This window comes from Patiria miniata, unplaced genomic scaffold, assembly GCF_015706575.1.
Source record: "Patiria miniata isolate m_02_andy unplaced genomic scaffold, ASM1570657v1 HiC_scaffold_10, whole genome shotgun sequence".
Taxonomy (NCBI): Eukaryota; Metazoa; Echinodermata; class Asteroidea; order Valvatida; family Asterinidae; genus Patiria; species Patiria miniata.
Window position 1 is genome coordinate 8,013,250 of NW_024037048.1, and position 18,181 is coordinate 8,031,430.

At 40.9% G+C, this 18,181-nt stretch overlaps 2 protein-coding genes across 2 annotated transcripts; one reads left to right on the plus strand and one right to left on the minus strand.

The window, feature by feature from the left end:
• Window positions 1–8: 8 nt before the first annotated feature.
• On the minus strand, window positions 9–9,460 carry LOC119736847 (acyl-coenzyme A thioesterase 9, mitochondrial-like). The gene is made up of 12 exons (XM_038210859.1): window positions 9,387–9,460; window positions 8,372–8,499; window positions 8,140–8,185; window positions 6,966–7,165; window positions 6,374–6,460; window positions 5,897–6,000; window positions 5,112–5,188; window positions 4,803–4,982; window positions 2,801–2,891; window positions 2,538–2,623; window positions 1,237–1,475; window positions 9–237 (listed from the first exon to the last, which is right to left on the minus strand). The coding sequence occupies exons 1-12, from the start codon at window positions 9,410–9,412 to the stop codon at window positions 161–163; spliced, it is 1,341 nt and encodes a 446-aa protein (XP_038066787.1). The 5' UTR covers window positions 9,413–9,460; the 3' UTR covers window positions 9–160.
• On the plus strand, window positions 9,411–18,014 carry LOC119740531 (neurogenic locus notch homolog protein 3-like). Its single transcript, XM_038215875.1, has 10 exons — window positions 9,411–9,444; window positions 10,355–10,477; window positions 10,879–11,004; window positions 11,862–11,978; window positions 13,042–13,158; window positions 13,922–14,038; window positions 14,709–14,745; window positions 15,949–16,199; window positions 16,672–16,861; window positions 17,691–18,014. The coding sequence occupies exons 1-10, from the start codon at window positions 9,411–9,413 to the stop codon at window positions 17,755–17,757; spliced, it is 1,179 nt and encodes a 392-aa protein (XP_038071803.1). The 3' UTR covers window positions 17,758–18,014.
• The last annotated feature ends 167 nt before the right edge of the window (window positions 18,015–18,181 follow it).

Here is an 18,181-nt window from a genome sequence, read left to right on the forward strand (position 1 = left end):
CTTTGTCAAAGCTTGTTTGGAAAGCTTGTGAGTTGAATTGGGGCTGGAGGACTTGTGATGGACTCGCAGGGACTTGCGATGGACTCGACTACATCCCTGCTGTGATGCATGAACTGGCCTTTAGAAACCTCAAAGCAAATAAGTTTTAACAAGGTTTCAGCTACTCCGGCGTTTCACCTGGATTTTCTCTGAGAAAGTTCATGAAGTGTCTCCTCCCGTTGAGATACAGCATTGACTCTGCCAAAGCAAACACCAGAAGAAAAACAATAATTGCAATGTTACCTATCAACCACAAAATGTGGTCTGTAAATCTTGTATTGACTCTACAGGCTCCATGCACAAGTACCCCTAAACGGTTACATGTACAATGAGAGAGTTGGGGGGACATTCGAACACATTGCCGACTCGATGCCTGACACTCTTGCAAAGACGCTATGTATTTGTACAGTACATATGCGAAACAGTACATATGCGCAAAATAGTGTGTCCCTTCCACTGAGCTCTCGAAAGTGGTCGAAAAGCGCCATGTACTATTTTTTGCACAGAGTCCAGATACCAGTACACTCTCAATGGTAAAACTGACAAATACACGTAGTGCAAGTATTAAAGGACAATTAAGGAATATTGCTGTACACTCATGTGCTCAGTACATTAGTCTAACGCAGAGATGTGACAGTCTGTTGCAAAATGGCAATAGGTCTGGCCACGAGTGTCCAATTTTGGAGGTAATGAGCTTCGATTTTTTGATGAATTTGAAAGTATCTCTGGCAAATATCAATAAAGAGAGAAATATTGCCGCTCAATATTTGCAACCTATGCAGTTGAAATGCTTGAAAGTTGCTTTCATGGAGACACTAGTGATTTTATGTTCTTTTTATGGTAAGACAAGCGTGAGTTTCTTGATAATCGTGATTTCAATCACCATCGTCCCTGCACAAAAGTGAGACGGCGATTCAAAATTAAACAATCGTGATGCGCGCGCGCAGAGGCAATCCAATCAAAGGCTTTAAATGGAAGCTAGTTAGCGGTCCCCATATCTTAAAGGGGAGGGGGGGAACAGTATATCGGTGGTGTGGAGGTATTAGGCACCTTTATTAATTTGAATCCTATGAAAGCTTGCACAATTTTTGGTCACAATGATCCAGAGAATGCCATTCGTACTTTGCTTTTAACATAAGTTGGCAAAGGCCACAACCCATTATCAACATTGCCACGATCCGCACAACTCCAACTCACCTCCGTACGTCTTTGGCTGGACGGACTGAACCGGTTCACTTGATTTGACTGTGAAGTGGAAGACATTGGTGGTGTCCCGGTCCCCTGTCCTGGGGTCAACGACCTCGGCGTGAACCCTCAGCTGCATGTAATTACTCTCCGTGTAAGCAACCTGGGAGGCTAGGTAGAGCAGGTCGCCAACTTCAACCGGCTTCCGGAACTGAATACTGTCCACTGATTTGAACATGGGCCTCCTTTGACTGAGGAATATAAACATTGAGATGAATGAACCCAGAATTTCTTGGTATCCTTCATACGGTGGCACGCGTGGTCTAGCGGTAGAGCACAGGATTCATGATCGGGAGATTGTCGGTTCGAACCCAGCTGTGGCCGTGCGTGTTGTGCCCTTGATTAAAGCGCTTTACCTCAATTACTCCTCTCAACCCAGGTGTTAAATGGGTACCGGCATTATTCAATGCTGGGAAGGTAACAGACTCGCTATGGAGGAGTAGTGGTGATCCCCCCACACCAGCATTTCATGGACTCAAGTCTGCCGTAATCGCTTCGAAAGAGATGGGTTCCTGAAAACACAGGTTCATCCTCTTTACCCTTTCCTGCATACCTAATTGACACCTTTACCTCCCAAAAGAGCCAGAATTTTATTTCATTCTCAAAGTCAGAGGGTTGGCTGTTTCTGTCAATACCCCTATTCTGGCTGTCCAGTAACAGATGTTCATATTGTATTACAAGCCTTAAAGGGAATATACATCATTTGCTTTTGCTGTAATTTTCAGAAATGGATGGAATTGGGGGGTTGGAAATATATAGCAAATATAGTTACACTGACTTTTTTGAGGTTTTGGGTTCGAAAATGCTATAAAAACCAAGAAAAACAATCATTTTCCTGTAGTCTGGTTCCCTGACTCCATTTAAGAAGAAACAGAGCAGTTTACATACATTGGGGAATTGTAAGGTCAGGGAACCAGTCTAGCTGGCTTGTACCCGTTCATAGGTGTGTAATCGATTGCAAACAAGTGCGATGGTCAACTGGGGCCAGTATTTGAAAAAAAGCCAGTTTTTTCCAACACTGGTCGGCCGATCAGCGTTGGAAATTGATTCAAAAATACCACTTTTCTTGAAAATGACAGTATACCAGGTGCCATGATTTTACAGGATGCTTTACACTGTCATTCACTAACAGTCCAGCAAGGTATTTCAAAATGATTTGGTAGTTTTATTTTTTGATGATTGCAAATGTTGTATTTTCCCTTTAAAGATGGTATAGGAGGGAATAGGCTGGTAGTTTTAGAAAATGAACTTACCAATATACTGCTGCATTGGCATAAGCCAGCTCGAGGGCTTGTCGCATCAGAAAACCCCCAAAGATTTTGTTGTACAAATTGCGTTGCTGAGTAAGAAAAGAAGGTTTCCCAATATTAGTATACAAAAATAATAATCAATGAATAAATATTTTTGAAATGCAGATAAACAGACACAAATATACAAGACACACAAAAAAAGTTTGGGGACCAAGTTAGATACAAATATATTATGAGAAATTAATCATGTTCTCATATATGGCTACCTCGGGAAAACAGACGATCAGGTTTTTGAGTTTACTGTCTCCCATCCATACTGCGTTGGCAGGCTTGACCCGGGTGCTGAAAGATGCACTCCTACATAAATTAAAGATCGAAAATAAGATTTAAATTATTCATCATTAAGCTAGTGAAGTTAGACTGACCATCAGAAATATGTTCTTAACATGAGATGTTAGTGACGGTAATGTTGGCTGTAAAAGGCACTATCAACATCCTACCCTGTCGCCAGCGATGAGCGAGAAATGTGAGACACTTGAATGCAATTGCCGCCGCGCAGAGAACACAGGTTTTTGCATATTCAGATGAAAAATTAGCTGTATCCATATTCATTGTTTGACACCGAAAATATCATTAGTGCACGACTAAAGTTATAATTGTGTGTACGTGTGTAATGTCCTACACCTCAAATTTTCTTCAACACTGTTGGGTCTAACGACTTAGAAATGTTGTATCTCGTACTGCAAAAAACTAAACCGAACTGATGTGACCTGCCTAATCATGCGCCACGCGAACCCAAATTGTTACATTTGTATCTTTTTGCAAACTCCCTAACAGTGTTGTAGTACTCGTACTTGGTACTCGTACTCGAGTACTGCTTGAGTACTTTTTTTTGAGTACTCGTACTTGTACTCGTATGTCAAAGTACTCGTACTCGAAATGACGGTACTCGTACTCGGGCAGCAAAGTACTCGTACTTGACATGTCAAAATTGTACTCGATCATCAAAGTACTCGTACTTGATTAGCAGTACTCGGGGAAAAAAATGTTATAGCTTCACTTACCATGGCCTTATTTTATTGATACTTTCAGTTTGAAATGGTTGATTGGTTTGTTGAGAAATCAAGATTTCCTGATTTTCTTCTGTGCAAGTCCTGACGAACACATTTAACAGCTAGCCGTGAATGGGTCTGTAATATCGGTCTGACTGGGCCTGGGCCAATTACGCACAATGAACCATTTGCCGTATGGCCGTATTCAGAAATGCGAGTACTTGTACTCGTACTCGGAAGTACAAGTACTCGTACTCGTACTTGGAGACCTGTTCTTGTACTTGGAGGTACAGGTACAAGTACTCGTACTCGGCAACCTAAGTACTCGGCAGTAATCGGTACTTGGAAAAAACAACACTGCTCCCTAATGGCTATATGTTACCGCGCCTATAGAAAGGAGATTTAGCTGCTTGCCAACCAATCTTGGCAAGAAAACAAATTGATATTGCCTACAAGTTATGTGCGCCAAGGTAACAATCTGGTGGATAAAGGTTTTGGAACCAATAAGGTGTGTCTGTGGTGAATAATGGATTTTACATAACAATTACTCTGCCTAGGGAAAATACTGGAAAAGGAACTGCCCGATGTTTGCTTGTAAATCGAGTAAAATTGAACAAAACATTCGTCTTCCCATGGTGGTCAGGCATTTGTGCGGTGGACTGGAAACAAGTTTCATGTCATGGCTGTGACGTCAGAAACATGTTCCAGGTCAAGGACCGCAAAAACGTGGCCCATATAATAAATAATAATAATAACTGTATTTATATAGCGCCTTTTCCAAAGAATACAAAGTGCTGAGGGAGAATGCAACCAAAGACAGGTAAATGAAGTATATGAGCATATGAGGCCCATTATGTAGCACCTTTTTGCTAGGTGCTGCAGCGCATATTGCTGCCACTGCCAGAAACACCAGGGCAAACCCCTTCTCTCAGCGACAAGTTTATACTGGGATCTTTAACGTGCATTACACAACACACAGGACCAATGGCTTTACGTCCCATCGGAAGGACGATGCAATAATGGTAAAGTGCCTTGCTCAAGAGCACAAGCACCATGTTCCCACAGTCAGGTTTCGAACCCGTGTACCATGGCACACGAGTTGAACACTGTAACCATTGGACCACAGCGCCCCATATGTGAGTGACACTTCAATACATATACACTTCTGAAATTAGCCAGCACTTGGCTAAAAATTGGAATTGGAATGATTTCGAACCTCTGATCGAGCGTTTCGACGAACAGCTTGTGGATGATTTCCCTCTCTTCGGCTGTGGGGGCGCTCTTGAGTAACGACTGCTCCGACTGCTCTAAGCGTAGCTCCTTGTTCTGCTGCCCTCTTGCTATAATGGATTCTTCCTCTGGTGTCTCGGCCCTTAGTGGGTGTACGTAGGCTGCCCTGAGGGAAAATGTTTCAACACTCCCAAAATAAATATGTGACCTTTGTAAGAATTAAAATCATATTTTCCAATAAGAATTACTTTGGTAATAATTATTTGATTGTTATACAACTGAAACTATCCCTCACCTTTTGTTGTCTGGGTCTCGTGCAACCATCAAAAATCTCGCACCTATTAACTTCTTCCAATTAACGTCATCTTGTTTCTGTGTTGTTTAGGGTAGAAACAATCCACATTTTGTCAATCTTTGCACAAATATTTCCGTTGGTCAGCTTTCGACTCAAAAGCGATACTGAGGAAACAAAGATGCTTCAAGTTCAAAACGAGCTTAGGTGATTTCCTCAATTCTCTTGTGACTCGTATGTTAGCCTCTTTGCATAGTCATGTTGAAAGGAATTGTTTTTATCTGCGTATACCAGGATTATAGTCCCTGCACCGCCCATAAGCACCCTGCCAATCAATCCCGATACAGCCCAAAAACTGCCCCAGCACCGTATTGTTTTTCGGGATACATCAAGGAGTAAATACATCAGGGACTATTACAATTGTTTTCTGTACGGAATACATATGCAGCTCGGAAACGGTTGCTTGTTAAATCACCGTTTTGCATGGCTGTTTCATCTGGCACATTATGGGCAATCTGTATTTCACATCAAAATGTTAAGGTTATATTATAGAAATAACCACACATAATGGTAAGACAACCAAACAGTTTTCCACATGCGTTTCCCATGCCCACACCATTTCTAATGATCACTCATGTAATACAAAGTACTACAAGTGCAAGGGGGGTATCCTACTGCCCGTGATTTAGGCCAAAATGTTGAGGAATCAATTTACGCTTTCTATTTCCACCAGATTCGGACCCATGGGCGTTCTGTGAGTAATGTTCAGTCCTGTTCACATATCTCACCTGATGTAGACGCATGGTGACTTCCATTGATGTTTTCCCTGCCCAGGTCACATTGCCGCACATTTTGATGTCCTTGTCATACTGGATTTCAACTTCGTGGAGATCTGAAAAAGATTTTGCAAAAATCAATCAACGATTATGTGATACTGGACAAAATATACAGTGCACTCTGTTGCACTATGGCTTAAAGACCCTTCGCTTTGACATCACATAATTCTTGGTAGTGTGTACAGTCAGCCATCTCAGATTACACTCAGTGTAAATGCATAAGCAAGTAAGTGCATGATGGCTTCGCGTGCTGAACCATCATCATGTTACAAAAACCCAGATAAGAATTCCCAAGCTCTTTAGGACCAGATTCCCCAATTGTAACCGGCTTACACCCCTACACAATAAATGGAATAAAAAGCTGTCATTTTTCCGTTCTGTTCAATCTGAGTGCTAAAACAACACATGTGTGTTTCTATTTTGACGTACCTATCCGATCTACCAATGCAGTGACAATCACAAGGGGTGTAGAATTGGCCTCCGTGTAGTCTCTGTTATGCTGGTAGGAGATCCATACTGTCAAGAAAAACAAATGATTAAAAAAACCATTCCAAAACCTCTGTGAGGTTTCAAAGCAGGTTTTTTCAAAAAGGTTTCAAAATTAAGATAACTGCTTTTGCAAATGAACTCTTCAAATAGAAAACTGCTTAATAATAACAGGTTCTTATATAGCGCTTTTAACTAAGATCAAAGCGCTTTACATTATTATTACCCCTAATCATTGGGCCAATTAAACATTCCATATACCATCTCAGCTCCCTGGGGAGTATACAGCTCGATGCTGCCTGTTAGGCGCAAGGAAGCTAATTCAATCACAATAACCATCACTGCCCTCATAGGTACCCATTTACTCCTGGGTGGAGAGAAGCAATGAGTGACAAAGTGCCTTGCTCAAGGGCACACGCACCATGACCCCGCCAGGACTCGAACCCACGACCTGCAGCTTTACCCACAGACCACGAATCAGTGCCCTTAACCACGAGGCCACAGCACTCCACAGATTCCAACCTTTTTCGTTTACCTGCAAATGTGTCCAGGTCTTCCATGATCTTGCCGATGCGTACCGTCTTGAAGAAATTGAGGTACTTCTCTTGGCATCTTGGGTCCACTCCCAGCGGAATGACAGCCTCCTGGTAGCTGTCTGTCATGCATCGTTCCTCAAGATCCTCTTGCCTCTGGGCAAGCTGGCTGAACAGACCTGACCTATCCTGCTGCTGCTCACTATGAGAACGAAAGAAATTAACATAACACATAAAATAACAACTTAATGTACACAACAACTAAAAACCAGTCTCCTGACGATGACTAGAGCAGGCTAGTCGAAACGTTGAGACCAAAGACAAGTTCGTTTAGAACTTACAGCAGGACTGTTCTTAACAGAACAAAAAACTACTTAGCAAAGTTGATAATAAGCAGGACAAATTCTTCTCAGAACTAATATCTTCTAAGCAGTAGTTATTACCACATGGTGTTACCGCAAACCGAAACGATACCGATACCCCACCATGCAAAGCCTCAAATCTTATAACTAAAAACCATTTTGTAAAATTACATTATCCTTGCTGGGTACTCACAACAAGAACATTGTACTTGTTTTTATTGTGAAAAAAAACTTACAGAGCTTGACGGGAAATACATCTACTGAAATATTATAAATTCTAGCGATAGTTTTTGGAACTCTTTATACTCGGTGTTTTTGCATTACTACGAGGAGCAAACTTGTGACATAACCTCATTCAACCAGTACGTGCAAGATTGCCATGTATGTATACCCAAAAGTTTTGCAGTATTCAGAACGGATGACAAATAAACACGCGGAGAGTGAGGCTGGAAATATCTGGCAGTGAGAGAGACCGGAAATACAAGTGTGCTGCCCGAGGGTGATGGCTTCATTCTGCCTGGCTTGAGGTCGAGTGAAAAGTAATCCCGCCCCTCGTTCCATTCTTCTCAAAATAATCCCGGCGAGAACTGGTTAACAGATTTGAGCCTTTGCAGCATCCATACAAAGGCAATGTGACAAACCATATAATTAATATCTACATATGCATATGTACTCTAAAAATAGCAATTCACTTCCTAATTAAGTCAAATCAAATACAAGCAATGTTTAGGAGGAAACCCACCCCGTCCCCCCAAAAAACCCAAAATATTCACAGTAAAATTTAACACGACATTCAGTTACAGTCATAACGTACCTCCACACTTTCTGTGTTCCAATCAATTCTTGGAGTTGTTTCCTGACTGAAGAGACAGAAAACAATAAACACTTATCACCAATCACTTCAGAACCAACTTGAATTCAAAGGCTATAGTTCTAATTAAGATAATTAAATAAGCAAGAAGGAAAGAATAACACCATGTACATGCATGCACGTGCACAGCCAAACTGCAAACTGTAAAACTAAAGAAACAAGGGGAAATAATTACCTCTTCTAATTGTTGGCATATTGGCTTCAGCATGTTCAGTCTCGGAATACCACCGACACGAGATGGGCCGAGTTGCAGCTGTTGTGTTTACGAGTGGAAGTTTAAACCTTCCCAGAATACCAAAAGACCTGTAAACAAAACAAAAATTATGCCCTACAAGTTTTATCATTTTGCAGCGAGTCTTAGCATGTTAAACGTTAGACTCAGTCTGAGACTGAGATGTTCTGAACCAGTTTTTAAGTTTACGAGCAATTTTTATACTCCTTATTCTAATGACTCCAAAATTTCTGATAATTTACCGAAGGCATGAATGAAAATGCTGCAGTTTACAATAGCTTTTTAATAGCCCCGGCCATAGTCATTCACACTAAAATCTTGGTGATCGTGTATCAACGGGCCTGGTTCCTACAAAAATGTATAAGGGAACAAAATCTACTTAAATTATTTGACCAAGCAAATTAGATGGCGACATTAAGAATATGCAGGTACATGTATGTCATAGATAAAGGGCAGGGTTTTGCATTTTTGAGGGAAAATTAATTTGGGGGTAAAATGACGATGACAACGACAAAACGCAACATGAAAATAAAGAAGGCTATACAGCACGATGTACAGTGAGTGTGCAAGGCGCGCTGAATCGCACGGCACCAACCTTAACAAACCGCGTAGGATAATCATAATTTCTACCCCAAGAAACTCTTCAAAAATTACCAAAAAGGTGTCATTATATTGAGAGAGGTATGCTTTAGGTTTAGAATGTCATTTTTGAGTAATAAAAAACACTCTTAATTTTAATTTGATCGAAACAAAACAGGGGCCCTACACTTCACGATCGCCAAAATCTTAGGCCGAGTTCGGATAGAAATACGCGCGTCCGGAATTTGGGCAACCAGTCTTTTTACTTTACAATCAAGTTTGTCGGCAAACTCCTCTTAAGTACAGCCATATAATGTTCTCGGTTATGACATTTGCCCACAGAAGAACATTCAAACGGAAACAAAAGAATTATTCGTACCTTTTTAGGATTGTTATGGATGTCATGATTTCTGCCGACAGGACACTCCGTGTTTATGGTCTGAAATAGTAAAGCGCCCTCATTAGGCGAAGTTAGGAGGGGCGCTTGCGAGCTCTGTGTAGTACATTTACCAGCAGACATTCTGATTGGACAGAAGTATGAGAGAATTTGTTCCAAAAAAGTTTTTGAAGATACTGAAGAAATGTCACTCGTTAAGAATTTATACCGAGAAAACATAACAATAAATAACACACTTAATTTAAAAAAAAAAAGGGAAACAAATAATTACGAAAAACCACGTTTCAAAAACATAAAGTATTATTGTTGAACAAAATTGTTGGAAATTTATACGGTTTGTCTTGTTTTGACTCTTTGACCGAAAGGAATGGGAATATGTGTGCTTGGCCGGTATTAAACTATTTCGTTTAAGATCGGCCGTGGGCCTGGTCGCCAATAGACCATTGTCATGTTGCAGCCATCGTTATTGTTTTCCCATTCAAATCAACGTAACCAAAGCGAGGCTGGAAGAAAAAAATAGTCTGGTTCCTTTTTACACAAGAACATTATCATTCAGTACTGGTATTGGATACAAGGAACATGACTGAAATGGTGGCAGCATAATAAAGGTATATAACATCCCTCGCCTTCGGCTTGGGCCATTATCAGTCCCCCCCCCCCCCCCCCCCCCCCCCCGGTCTTAGACGGACTTGTTTAAAACCGGCCATCACAGGTCGTGCAGTTTCAAGTCAAGAAACTCCCAGGCTGCAATTATATGACCTGTGACAAGGACAAACCTTTGCTGCCATGTTAATTGCTCATACCATATTAATTGCGACCAGACTGTGATTGACTTAATTATAAAACACTGTTTACAAAACATTGTGGTGGTTTTATTAGTGAAATCAAACGAAAAGGGTTTTTTTTCTTCAGTTTTTGATCCAGTTTTAATTTCGTTCCTCTTGTTCCAGACCCTTGTCTCTCAAATCCATGTGGTTCGCATGGAAGCTGCCGAGCTATTAATAACCCTCCAGGGGTCAAGTACAGATGCCAATGCGCTCCTCACTTCTATGGTCCAATGTGTGACGTACCCGGTAAGTTAATTTGTAAGTCTTGTGGTTACCTGGAAAACTTAAATTTTGTTTTCGATAAGCTTCAGTAGCAGGCACCTAAGCGAACTATTTAGAAAGGAAATAATTTTTTTTAATGAGATTGCAATATCATTAAAAAAAATTAAAATTTACTGCTCTACAAAATTGCAAACAAATGCAATTTTGTGGAGCAGTAAATTTGCCACTTTTAAATTTGGAGCTAACTTTATTAAAAGTTAATTCTCAATCAACATAGGTGAGGCCTGCTTAACACCTAAGTGCATGGTTATGCTGTCCATTATAAAAAATAAAAATATGGTAGGGTATTTCAGCCCCCTACTGAGTAAAAAAAAATATGTATCTTCTATTTTTATTCTGTTCATTCTTTCTTTTTAATTTCGCAGACCCGTGTTTGTCTAATCCATGCTATAACAACGGCACCTGCGAAGCCAGTTTTCGTACGTACAGAGGTGCACGATTCGAGTGCACTTGCATACATGAGTTTTTCGGTGACAGGTGTGGCGATGAAGGTAAAACACCCTTAGATGTCTTCCTTAATACTCATACGCAGCTGATATATAGAGACGCTGCATGCATCATTTTGAAATGGTTGTAAGTGGTTGTAAATGACATTTTTCATTTTATTTGATAACCAACAGCGGAGACCCGCCATTCACAGGTATCATAACAATGTATAAAAATTCATATATATGTATAAATTTAAATAAAAATTAAAATTAAACATGGCACATTCTTAATCAACAGGAAACTTAACCATTACTGATTAAAAACAAACAAGCAACAAACACATAAACAAGAAAAAAAATATTAAAAATAAATAAATATACATAAAAAATAAATTAAAACTTAATTACATATTGAACAATGACGAACAAACGAGCAAACAAGCAGACAAACAAGACATATTTTCAGTTGGCCATAACTCAATAAATATTTACACGATAGGACAAATTTTGTCGTTGTCGAAAAGCTAATGGACTGTACCCTCTAAATGTGTGTAGAAATTTGCGATAAATTTTTCCCAAAGCTGTGAAAAAGAGGACACTTTGAGGTTTCAGTTTTTTGTGTGCATGTGACTCCCTGTAGGTACAAAAACAAAACCACAGAGGTACTCTAATGGATCCAAATTTGCCAAATATTCCGGGTCAAAATTACACTGTTCTGGGTCATAATGACCAAAAGAATGTCATTTGTTTACCCGAAAAGGGGTCATTTCTACCCGGAAAAGGACTGAGCAAGTTTGGATTCAGATTCTTGGTCAATCGGACCCAGTCATTTCAAAAGTGTATGCGTAACGCTTGATTTCGAATTGCGAATTCATTTTTTTTCTAATTGATCGAACAAATAGTTTGTTTCTTTCACTCAGGATTTTGTTTATCATTACAACCGTGTTTGCATGGCGGCACATGTACTTCGACTGGTCCTGACGGTTACACTTGCGACTGCTTGCCCGAGTATTACGGTCCAGAATGTCAAATACCTGGTAAGCAAATTACAGTTTTGTCCTTTGGTTTCTCATAAAATTTCAAACATAATTACTTTGAACATCAGTGTCAAAGTGCAGTCTTTCACAATAGTGGCGTAGCAAAGACATTTGGGGGGGGGGGGGGGGGGTAATAGACGCGAAAAAGGGCAGTCGCCTCATCCGAGCTAAAAGGTAGACAGTTTTTTACACCGGTCGCCCAGCCTCCGTACGGTAAAAAAAAAAAATTAAAAGGGGGAGGGGCTCTGGGGCTGGACACCATCTTTCATTGGAGCACCGTTTAAAGCGTACTCTTGTGCACCATCGAAAAATAGGTGGCGCTTTTATGGCGGGACAATAAGCCACTTCGGTATAAATGAATCTGCATTCTGTGAAATTTTTCGTGCAATCGAAAAGAGATGGAAACTTTCGTGAGCACACAAGTTTGGACACAAGACACCTGAAAACACTTCGCTGTCCAAACAGGTTTTTTTTGGCAAATTGTACCTTCAGAACACGAAGATCTCTTCAATTTTGCTGGTACCCCGCTATGCCATTGCGCGCATACGATGAAACGTTTATCCCGAAAGAAAAATCGTCAAATCTTGATGTGCACATGCGCGCAGTTGGGATACCGAATTGGCTTTAATATAGCCGACTTATAGTCGCGCAATAGCCGACTTATAGCCGACTTATAGTCGCGCTTATAGCCGACTTATAGTCGCGCAACGACCAAAAAAAGGCCTTCGTGAAAAAGGGCGCTTGTGAAAAAAATGGGCACTCGTGAAAAAAAGGACACTCGTTATAAATAGTGGGGGTGATAAATGCCTCCCCCTCCCCACCACCAACGCCGCCCCGCTGGCTACGGCTCCGCACAATTCGGAGTGTGAGGTGAAGTTATACGAAGGCTACATGTTTAGTCTAAGTCTTGTTATAATAAGTCTAGTTAAGACAAGATGCGTTTTGTAGGGATGAAATCGTGAGTGTCTGTATGAGATTGTTTTTATTAAGAACTTTAACAATACATTATAACTTGAACCATCAATGTGTAAAGGTACATTTTATTTTCATCCCAATTATTTAGACCCATGTCTATCCATTCCATGCTTACACAATGGAGTCTGCAACTCATTAGCATCGGGGCTAGACTTTACGTGCATTTGTTCAACTGAATACTATGGTCCTCGCTGTACCTTAAAAGGTGAGACAATTTAAAGAAGAAAATCACTTATTTCTTCTTGATATGCAGGAGACTGTTATTATCGGTTTTCCCGGCTATTTTAAAAGATTTCCATTCAAATTCACCAACTCTAACATTCAATTTTGTCCAAGAAATATTTCACAAGCTTTTTTTCCAAAACCGATTTCATTTATCATTCAATTTTAAAGTGTGGTCACTCTGTCTAGTCACCTGGTTGAAAGTATTCGTCATTAAGGATCAAATTCGTCTAAGCTGTTGCCAAATGGCAGCATTCAGAGATCGAATTCATCTTATATCAATCAATTAGACGAATTTAATTTCTGAATAACAAGGTCTAGCGTAGACGAGACGAAATCGAATACTCCGTGACAAAAACGTGTGCTCATTGTTTGAATTTGCTTGAACTGAATTTGAAATTGTCCGACAAAAGACGAAATTAAACATTGGAAGTGCACTAAATCGATGTTCCTGCACGAATTTGAATAGTAGAATCTGTGAATTTGAATGATAAACGTTTCAAAATAGCTGGGAAAACCTATGTTAGTTTTGTTACCTTCCAGTTTGATACCTCAATATCAGTCAGTTTATTATTCAGATATTATGAGGGTAACAATTGTGACATATATGTTAAGTACAATCTATTTTAATTTAGATTTGGCGACGTGTTACTCGCATTAGGGATTAGTGACAAGTTGCTATATACAACGCTCGTCTGATTTATGCCTTTATCAAGTTGCCATTAATGTGGACTTTCGTTTTCTAGTCGAAGACGCATTAGCCTCCTGCCAAGCCTACATCGCGACAAGCGTGTCGTTTGGAAGTGGAAACTACAAAATCAAACCGCACTGTACAGCCACATTGGCCGGTCCTATGGATGTTTGTAAGTTGAACTTCATTTGATGAGAAATTAACACAGCTTTACCCCTAAAAGGGTCAGGTTATTTTGACCATCTCTCAGCCGGGGGGGGGGGGGGCGGATTCCGCCAAGATCTCGGCCATCTTGTGACGAAAAAACTTGAAACTCGGTACATGCATAGAACAACTCATCATAAACCTACCCAAGAAATTTCATGACTATAGGTCGAAGGGTTTTGGAATAATGGCTAATTAATTATTCATATGTACAAATGGTAATTCTGCTCTGTGTACACGACGTATGTGGGAATTTTCAGTTTTCACGGCGCGTATCAAAAGATGCGCAAGGCTCGAGGCCAAAAAGTCATAACAGCTGGGGTCGCAAAAAAAAACAAATTCAAGGCTATCGCGGAAAAAGTTGAGGGGGGGGGGCGGATTCCGCCCCCGGCCCTTTTAGGGTTAACCCTAAAAGGGCCGGAGCGGAATCCGCCACTCAACCTTTTCCGCGATACCCTTGTAAAAATACAAAATTCCGACCATGGGTTACCGCTTAGCGACATTTATTTTGGCGCGCAAAAAACTGAATTTCACCAGGAGTGTACACCAAGCAGGTCCAGGTTAGTCTCATTACCAGAAAGAAATAAAATAATTATGCATTGCCTCAATAGCAAGTAATGATCTTTAAATCCCTGCAGACTGTGACCAGGAATCGAACGGCGGCGGATGGATGAGGTAAGACAACGTTCTGCCTATACAATAAAGCATGAAGTACGGGGACCCATTTCATGAAAGTGCTGGTAATGTTTTCTTAGCAAAACCGAGTAGCTGCCAAAATTTCGTTGAATATATAATTGTTTGGAGCTGGTTTTAAGCGGATTTTTTTGCTAAACACGTAAATTTGCTGAGCAACATTTTCTCATACATTTCCATGAAATGTGGCCCTCAAGTTATCACATTAGAAAAAGACCAATCTATTAACCCTAAAGGGGCCGGGTTATTTTGACCATCTCTCAGCCGGGGGGGGGGCGGATTCCGCCCCCCCCCTAAGATCTCGGCCATCGAGTGACGAAAAATTTTGAAACTCAGCACATGCATAGAGCAACTCTTCCTAAACATGCCCAAGAAATTTCATGACTATAGGTCAAAGGGTTTTGGAATTATGGCTAATTAATTATTCATATGTATGAATGACAATTCTGCTCGGTGTACACTACGTATCTGCGAAAATTCAGTTTTCACGGCGCGTAGCGCCGGAAAATTTTTCGCTACGTGCCAACCCGTGGTCCGATTTTTATGTTTTTGGTATCAAAAGATGCGCAAAGCTCGAGGCTAAAAAGTCATAACAGCTCGGGTTGCGAAAAAATTTATTTTAGAAGCTATCGCGGAAAATGTTGAGGGGGGGGGGGCGGATTCCGCCCCCCGGCCCCTTTAGGGTTAAGCCCCGCCAATGAACTCTTGACCAATCAGCAGAGCCGTGATTAATGTCCAACAAAAAGGTGGTGTACTCACACGTTTGTAACATGCAGCGTGGCATCGGATAATAAGCGCGCCTCTTGCTGACCATGTACACAATGGGGCGGAGCCGGCCAGATCGATCAGTCAATTACTACAAGGTCAGTTGAACTCTTGGTGGCAGCAAACTTTTTATGGAAGGTGGTGCCGTAAAGGGGTCCATACCCAAACCCTTTGATACGGTGATATAATAATAAAATGTATGTACTTTTTACGTAGGTTTGTTTGATGAAAGCTTACCTCGTGCAAAACTGTAAGTGCAACATGATGTTGAACAGGCCTGGAAGAAATGAATATTTCACTATCTTATTCACAGAACTACTGAGGGCTCCCTTTAATAGAAAGAGTGGAAATTTGAATCAGTTAGTTCCGGCACATCAGCAAACATACCAATACCAGACCCTGTTTTGCTTGTACTTCCAGACTCTTTACTAAGCCTCGGGCTTGTTCCTCGTCCGATGACCTAACCTGGACTACCGATCTGATCCGCTGCCTTGGGTTAGACTCCAACATTGTTGGGGTTGCAATGACCCGAGCCTCGTCAGCAAACCGAACCTTGTGGGTTTCCGACGAGGGGCTATTAAAGGATCCGGCAATTCCCGAGGCTGACGTCATCGCCAATCTGGCCAATTGCAAAACGCCATCTGGTGCTGACTGGAGACAGAAATACACGGGTATGTCAGAGCATATTAGCCAATTCACTAAGAGATGTATTCAAGTCGAATCAATGATTCGAATCACAAATCAGTCGAAGAGTTACAAGCCAAGATCATAAGGTCAACAGTAATAGTGAATGGTACGGATATTGACATAGGAATGCCGTGTCACATTTTGTTTTATAAGTTTGCAACTTGCAATTGACTTGTGAGAAATTTGGAAGACTTGACTTAATCTCTGCAGATCTCTGCGTCAATTCTTCTTTGCCCAGCCATGCACCCGATTCACATATTATCTGATTGGGTAATCCATTCGTCATTTGCTTGTTTTTTCCCCAAATACTTCTCCCATGCACAAAAACAAACCAACTTAAAACCCATTTTTTTTTTTATTTCTAATGAAAATGTTGTAAATACAATGTACACGTCATAAGAACCAGTTGCATACACACTTTTCATTAACATCAAATTATAATTGTACCTCTCCAAGGTGGTTATGTGTTGTTTGAGGGCGTCCTTCCTTCAATCGGAGACTCAGGGGCCATGCTTGGAGGATGCAGCTCCACTGCTAGGATGAGGATGTCCCTTATCTTTGACGAGGAGTACGTTTCTGACGTCCAGGGTACTTACACTTTGTCGTGTCTAAATGAAGACGGTAACTGGATCGTCGTCTTACAATGGTGAGCACATGATAGTCATCTTCAACTGCAAAAATGCCCATCATCAAAACCTAATTCGCTCTTTTCACGCTTCCGCCATAAGCATGCACAGCCTCGATCGGGCAACCTTACACAATAAATCTAATCGGTTAAGTGATTCCAGTGTCAGGGTTCGGTGATTCCCGTGTATACACGGGAATCACTAAAGCGGCTCTTTTTATTATGTAAAGTTGCCAGATCGAGGCTCTGCATGCTGATGGCGGAGAGTGAAAAGAGCGAATATGGGCCATGTTCATGAGTCGGCCATATTGAATTAAAAGTGAGGTGAAACCGTAATTTTTGGAACTTGCGAAGAGAAATGAAACCAAGTTAATATCTAATCAATTCCTGTCTGCTTCAATGAATAATTTAAAATTTGTCATTAAACATTCCCTAATGTTTAAAGCCAGATTAAAAAAAAAAAACTGACAGTAAATAAGGCTGCATGATGACTGCATAAAAAATCTGGCGCCATCCCATTCAACAGTTAACAATTAATGAAATACATTCAGGGAACTCGACAAAATGGCCAACTCGTGAAAAATTTCAACCTTTACACGGTGACGTGTGGCGGACACAGACGCGCTTTCGTAAATATAAAATGTAGAATGTGAAATTATTGTCCGAGAAGTTGTGTGTTACAATGCTCGTTAACCTAGGACTGTCTAGGCTATGAGCCTGCTTGCAGAGGGATGACGTCACACTTTAGCAGTATTTTATTTGATCCAGATGTGTTTTCCTTCTTTTTGCGTACGTATAATGGCGTGGTTAAAATTAAAAAACAAAATGTTTTACTCCATTTTCTTGTCAGGGATTGGGACGATGTGGACGAGATTTGGATCAAGACCGAGGCGACACAACAGACGAATTCAAAATAGCCATTGTATGAAATGAAGACCCTTAAAAAAAAAAAACCTCTCAGAACTGAGGCCCTCGGTTTCAGTGCCAAATTGAAATACTCTATACGCAAGTTAAACCTTACCGGTGGATAGACCAACCTACTAAGCCCCGCCCAATGATGTATTGGCCAATAGCAGCCGTGAATGTCCGACATGCATGCACAAAATACTGCCCGACATGTGTGCACTTGCAAATGACGCGCGCCCACGGCTGGAACGCGGAGTGTGGTATGTATTAGAGCATATTTCACCTGCTTTTGACCACGTGCGTGATGGGTGGAGCTTAATGATGGGTCTGGGGTTTGTAATAGGTTTTTTTGACCACATGCGTGGTGGGCAGAGCTTGATGATTGGTCTATGTTTAGAAAAATATTTGTTGGAAATTTAATGAAGGCAGGGGCAG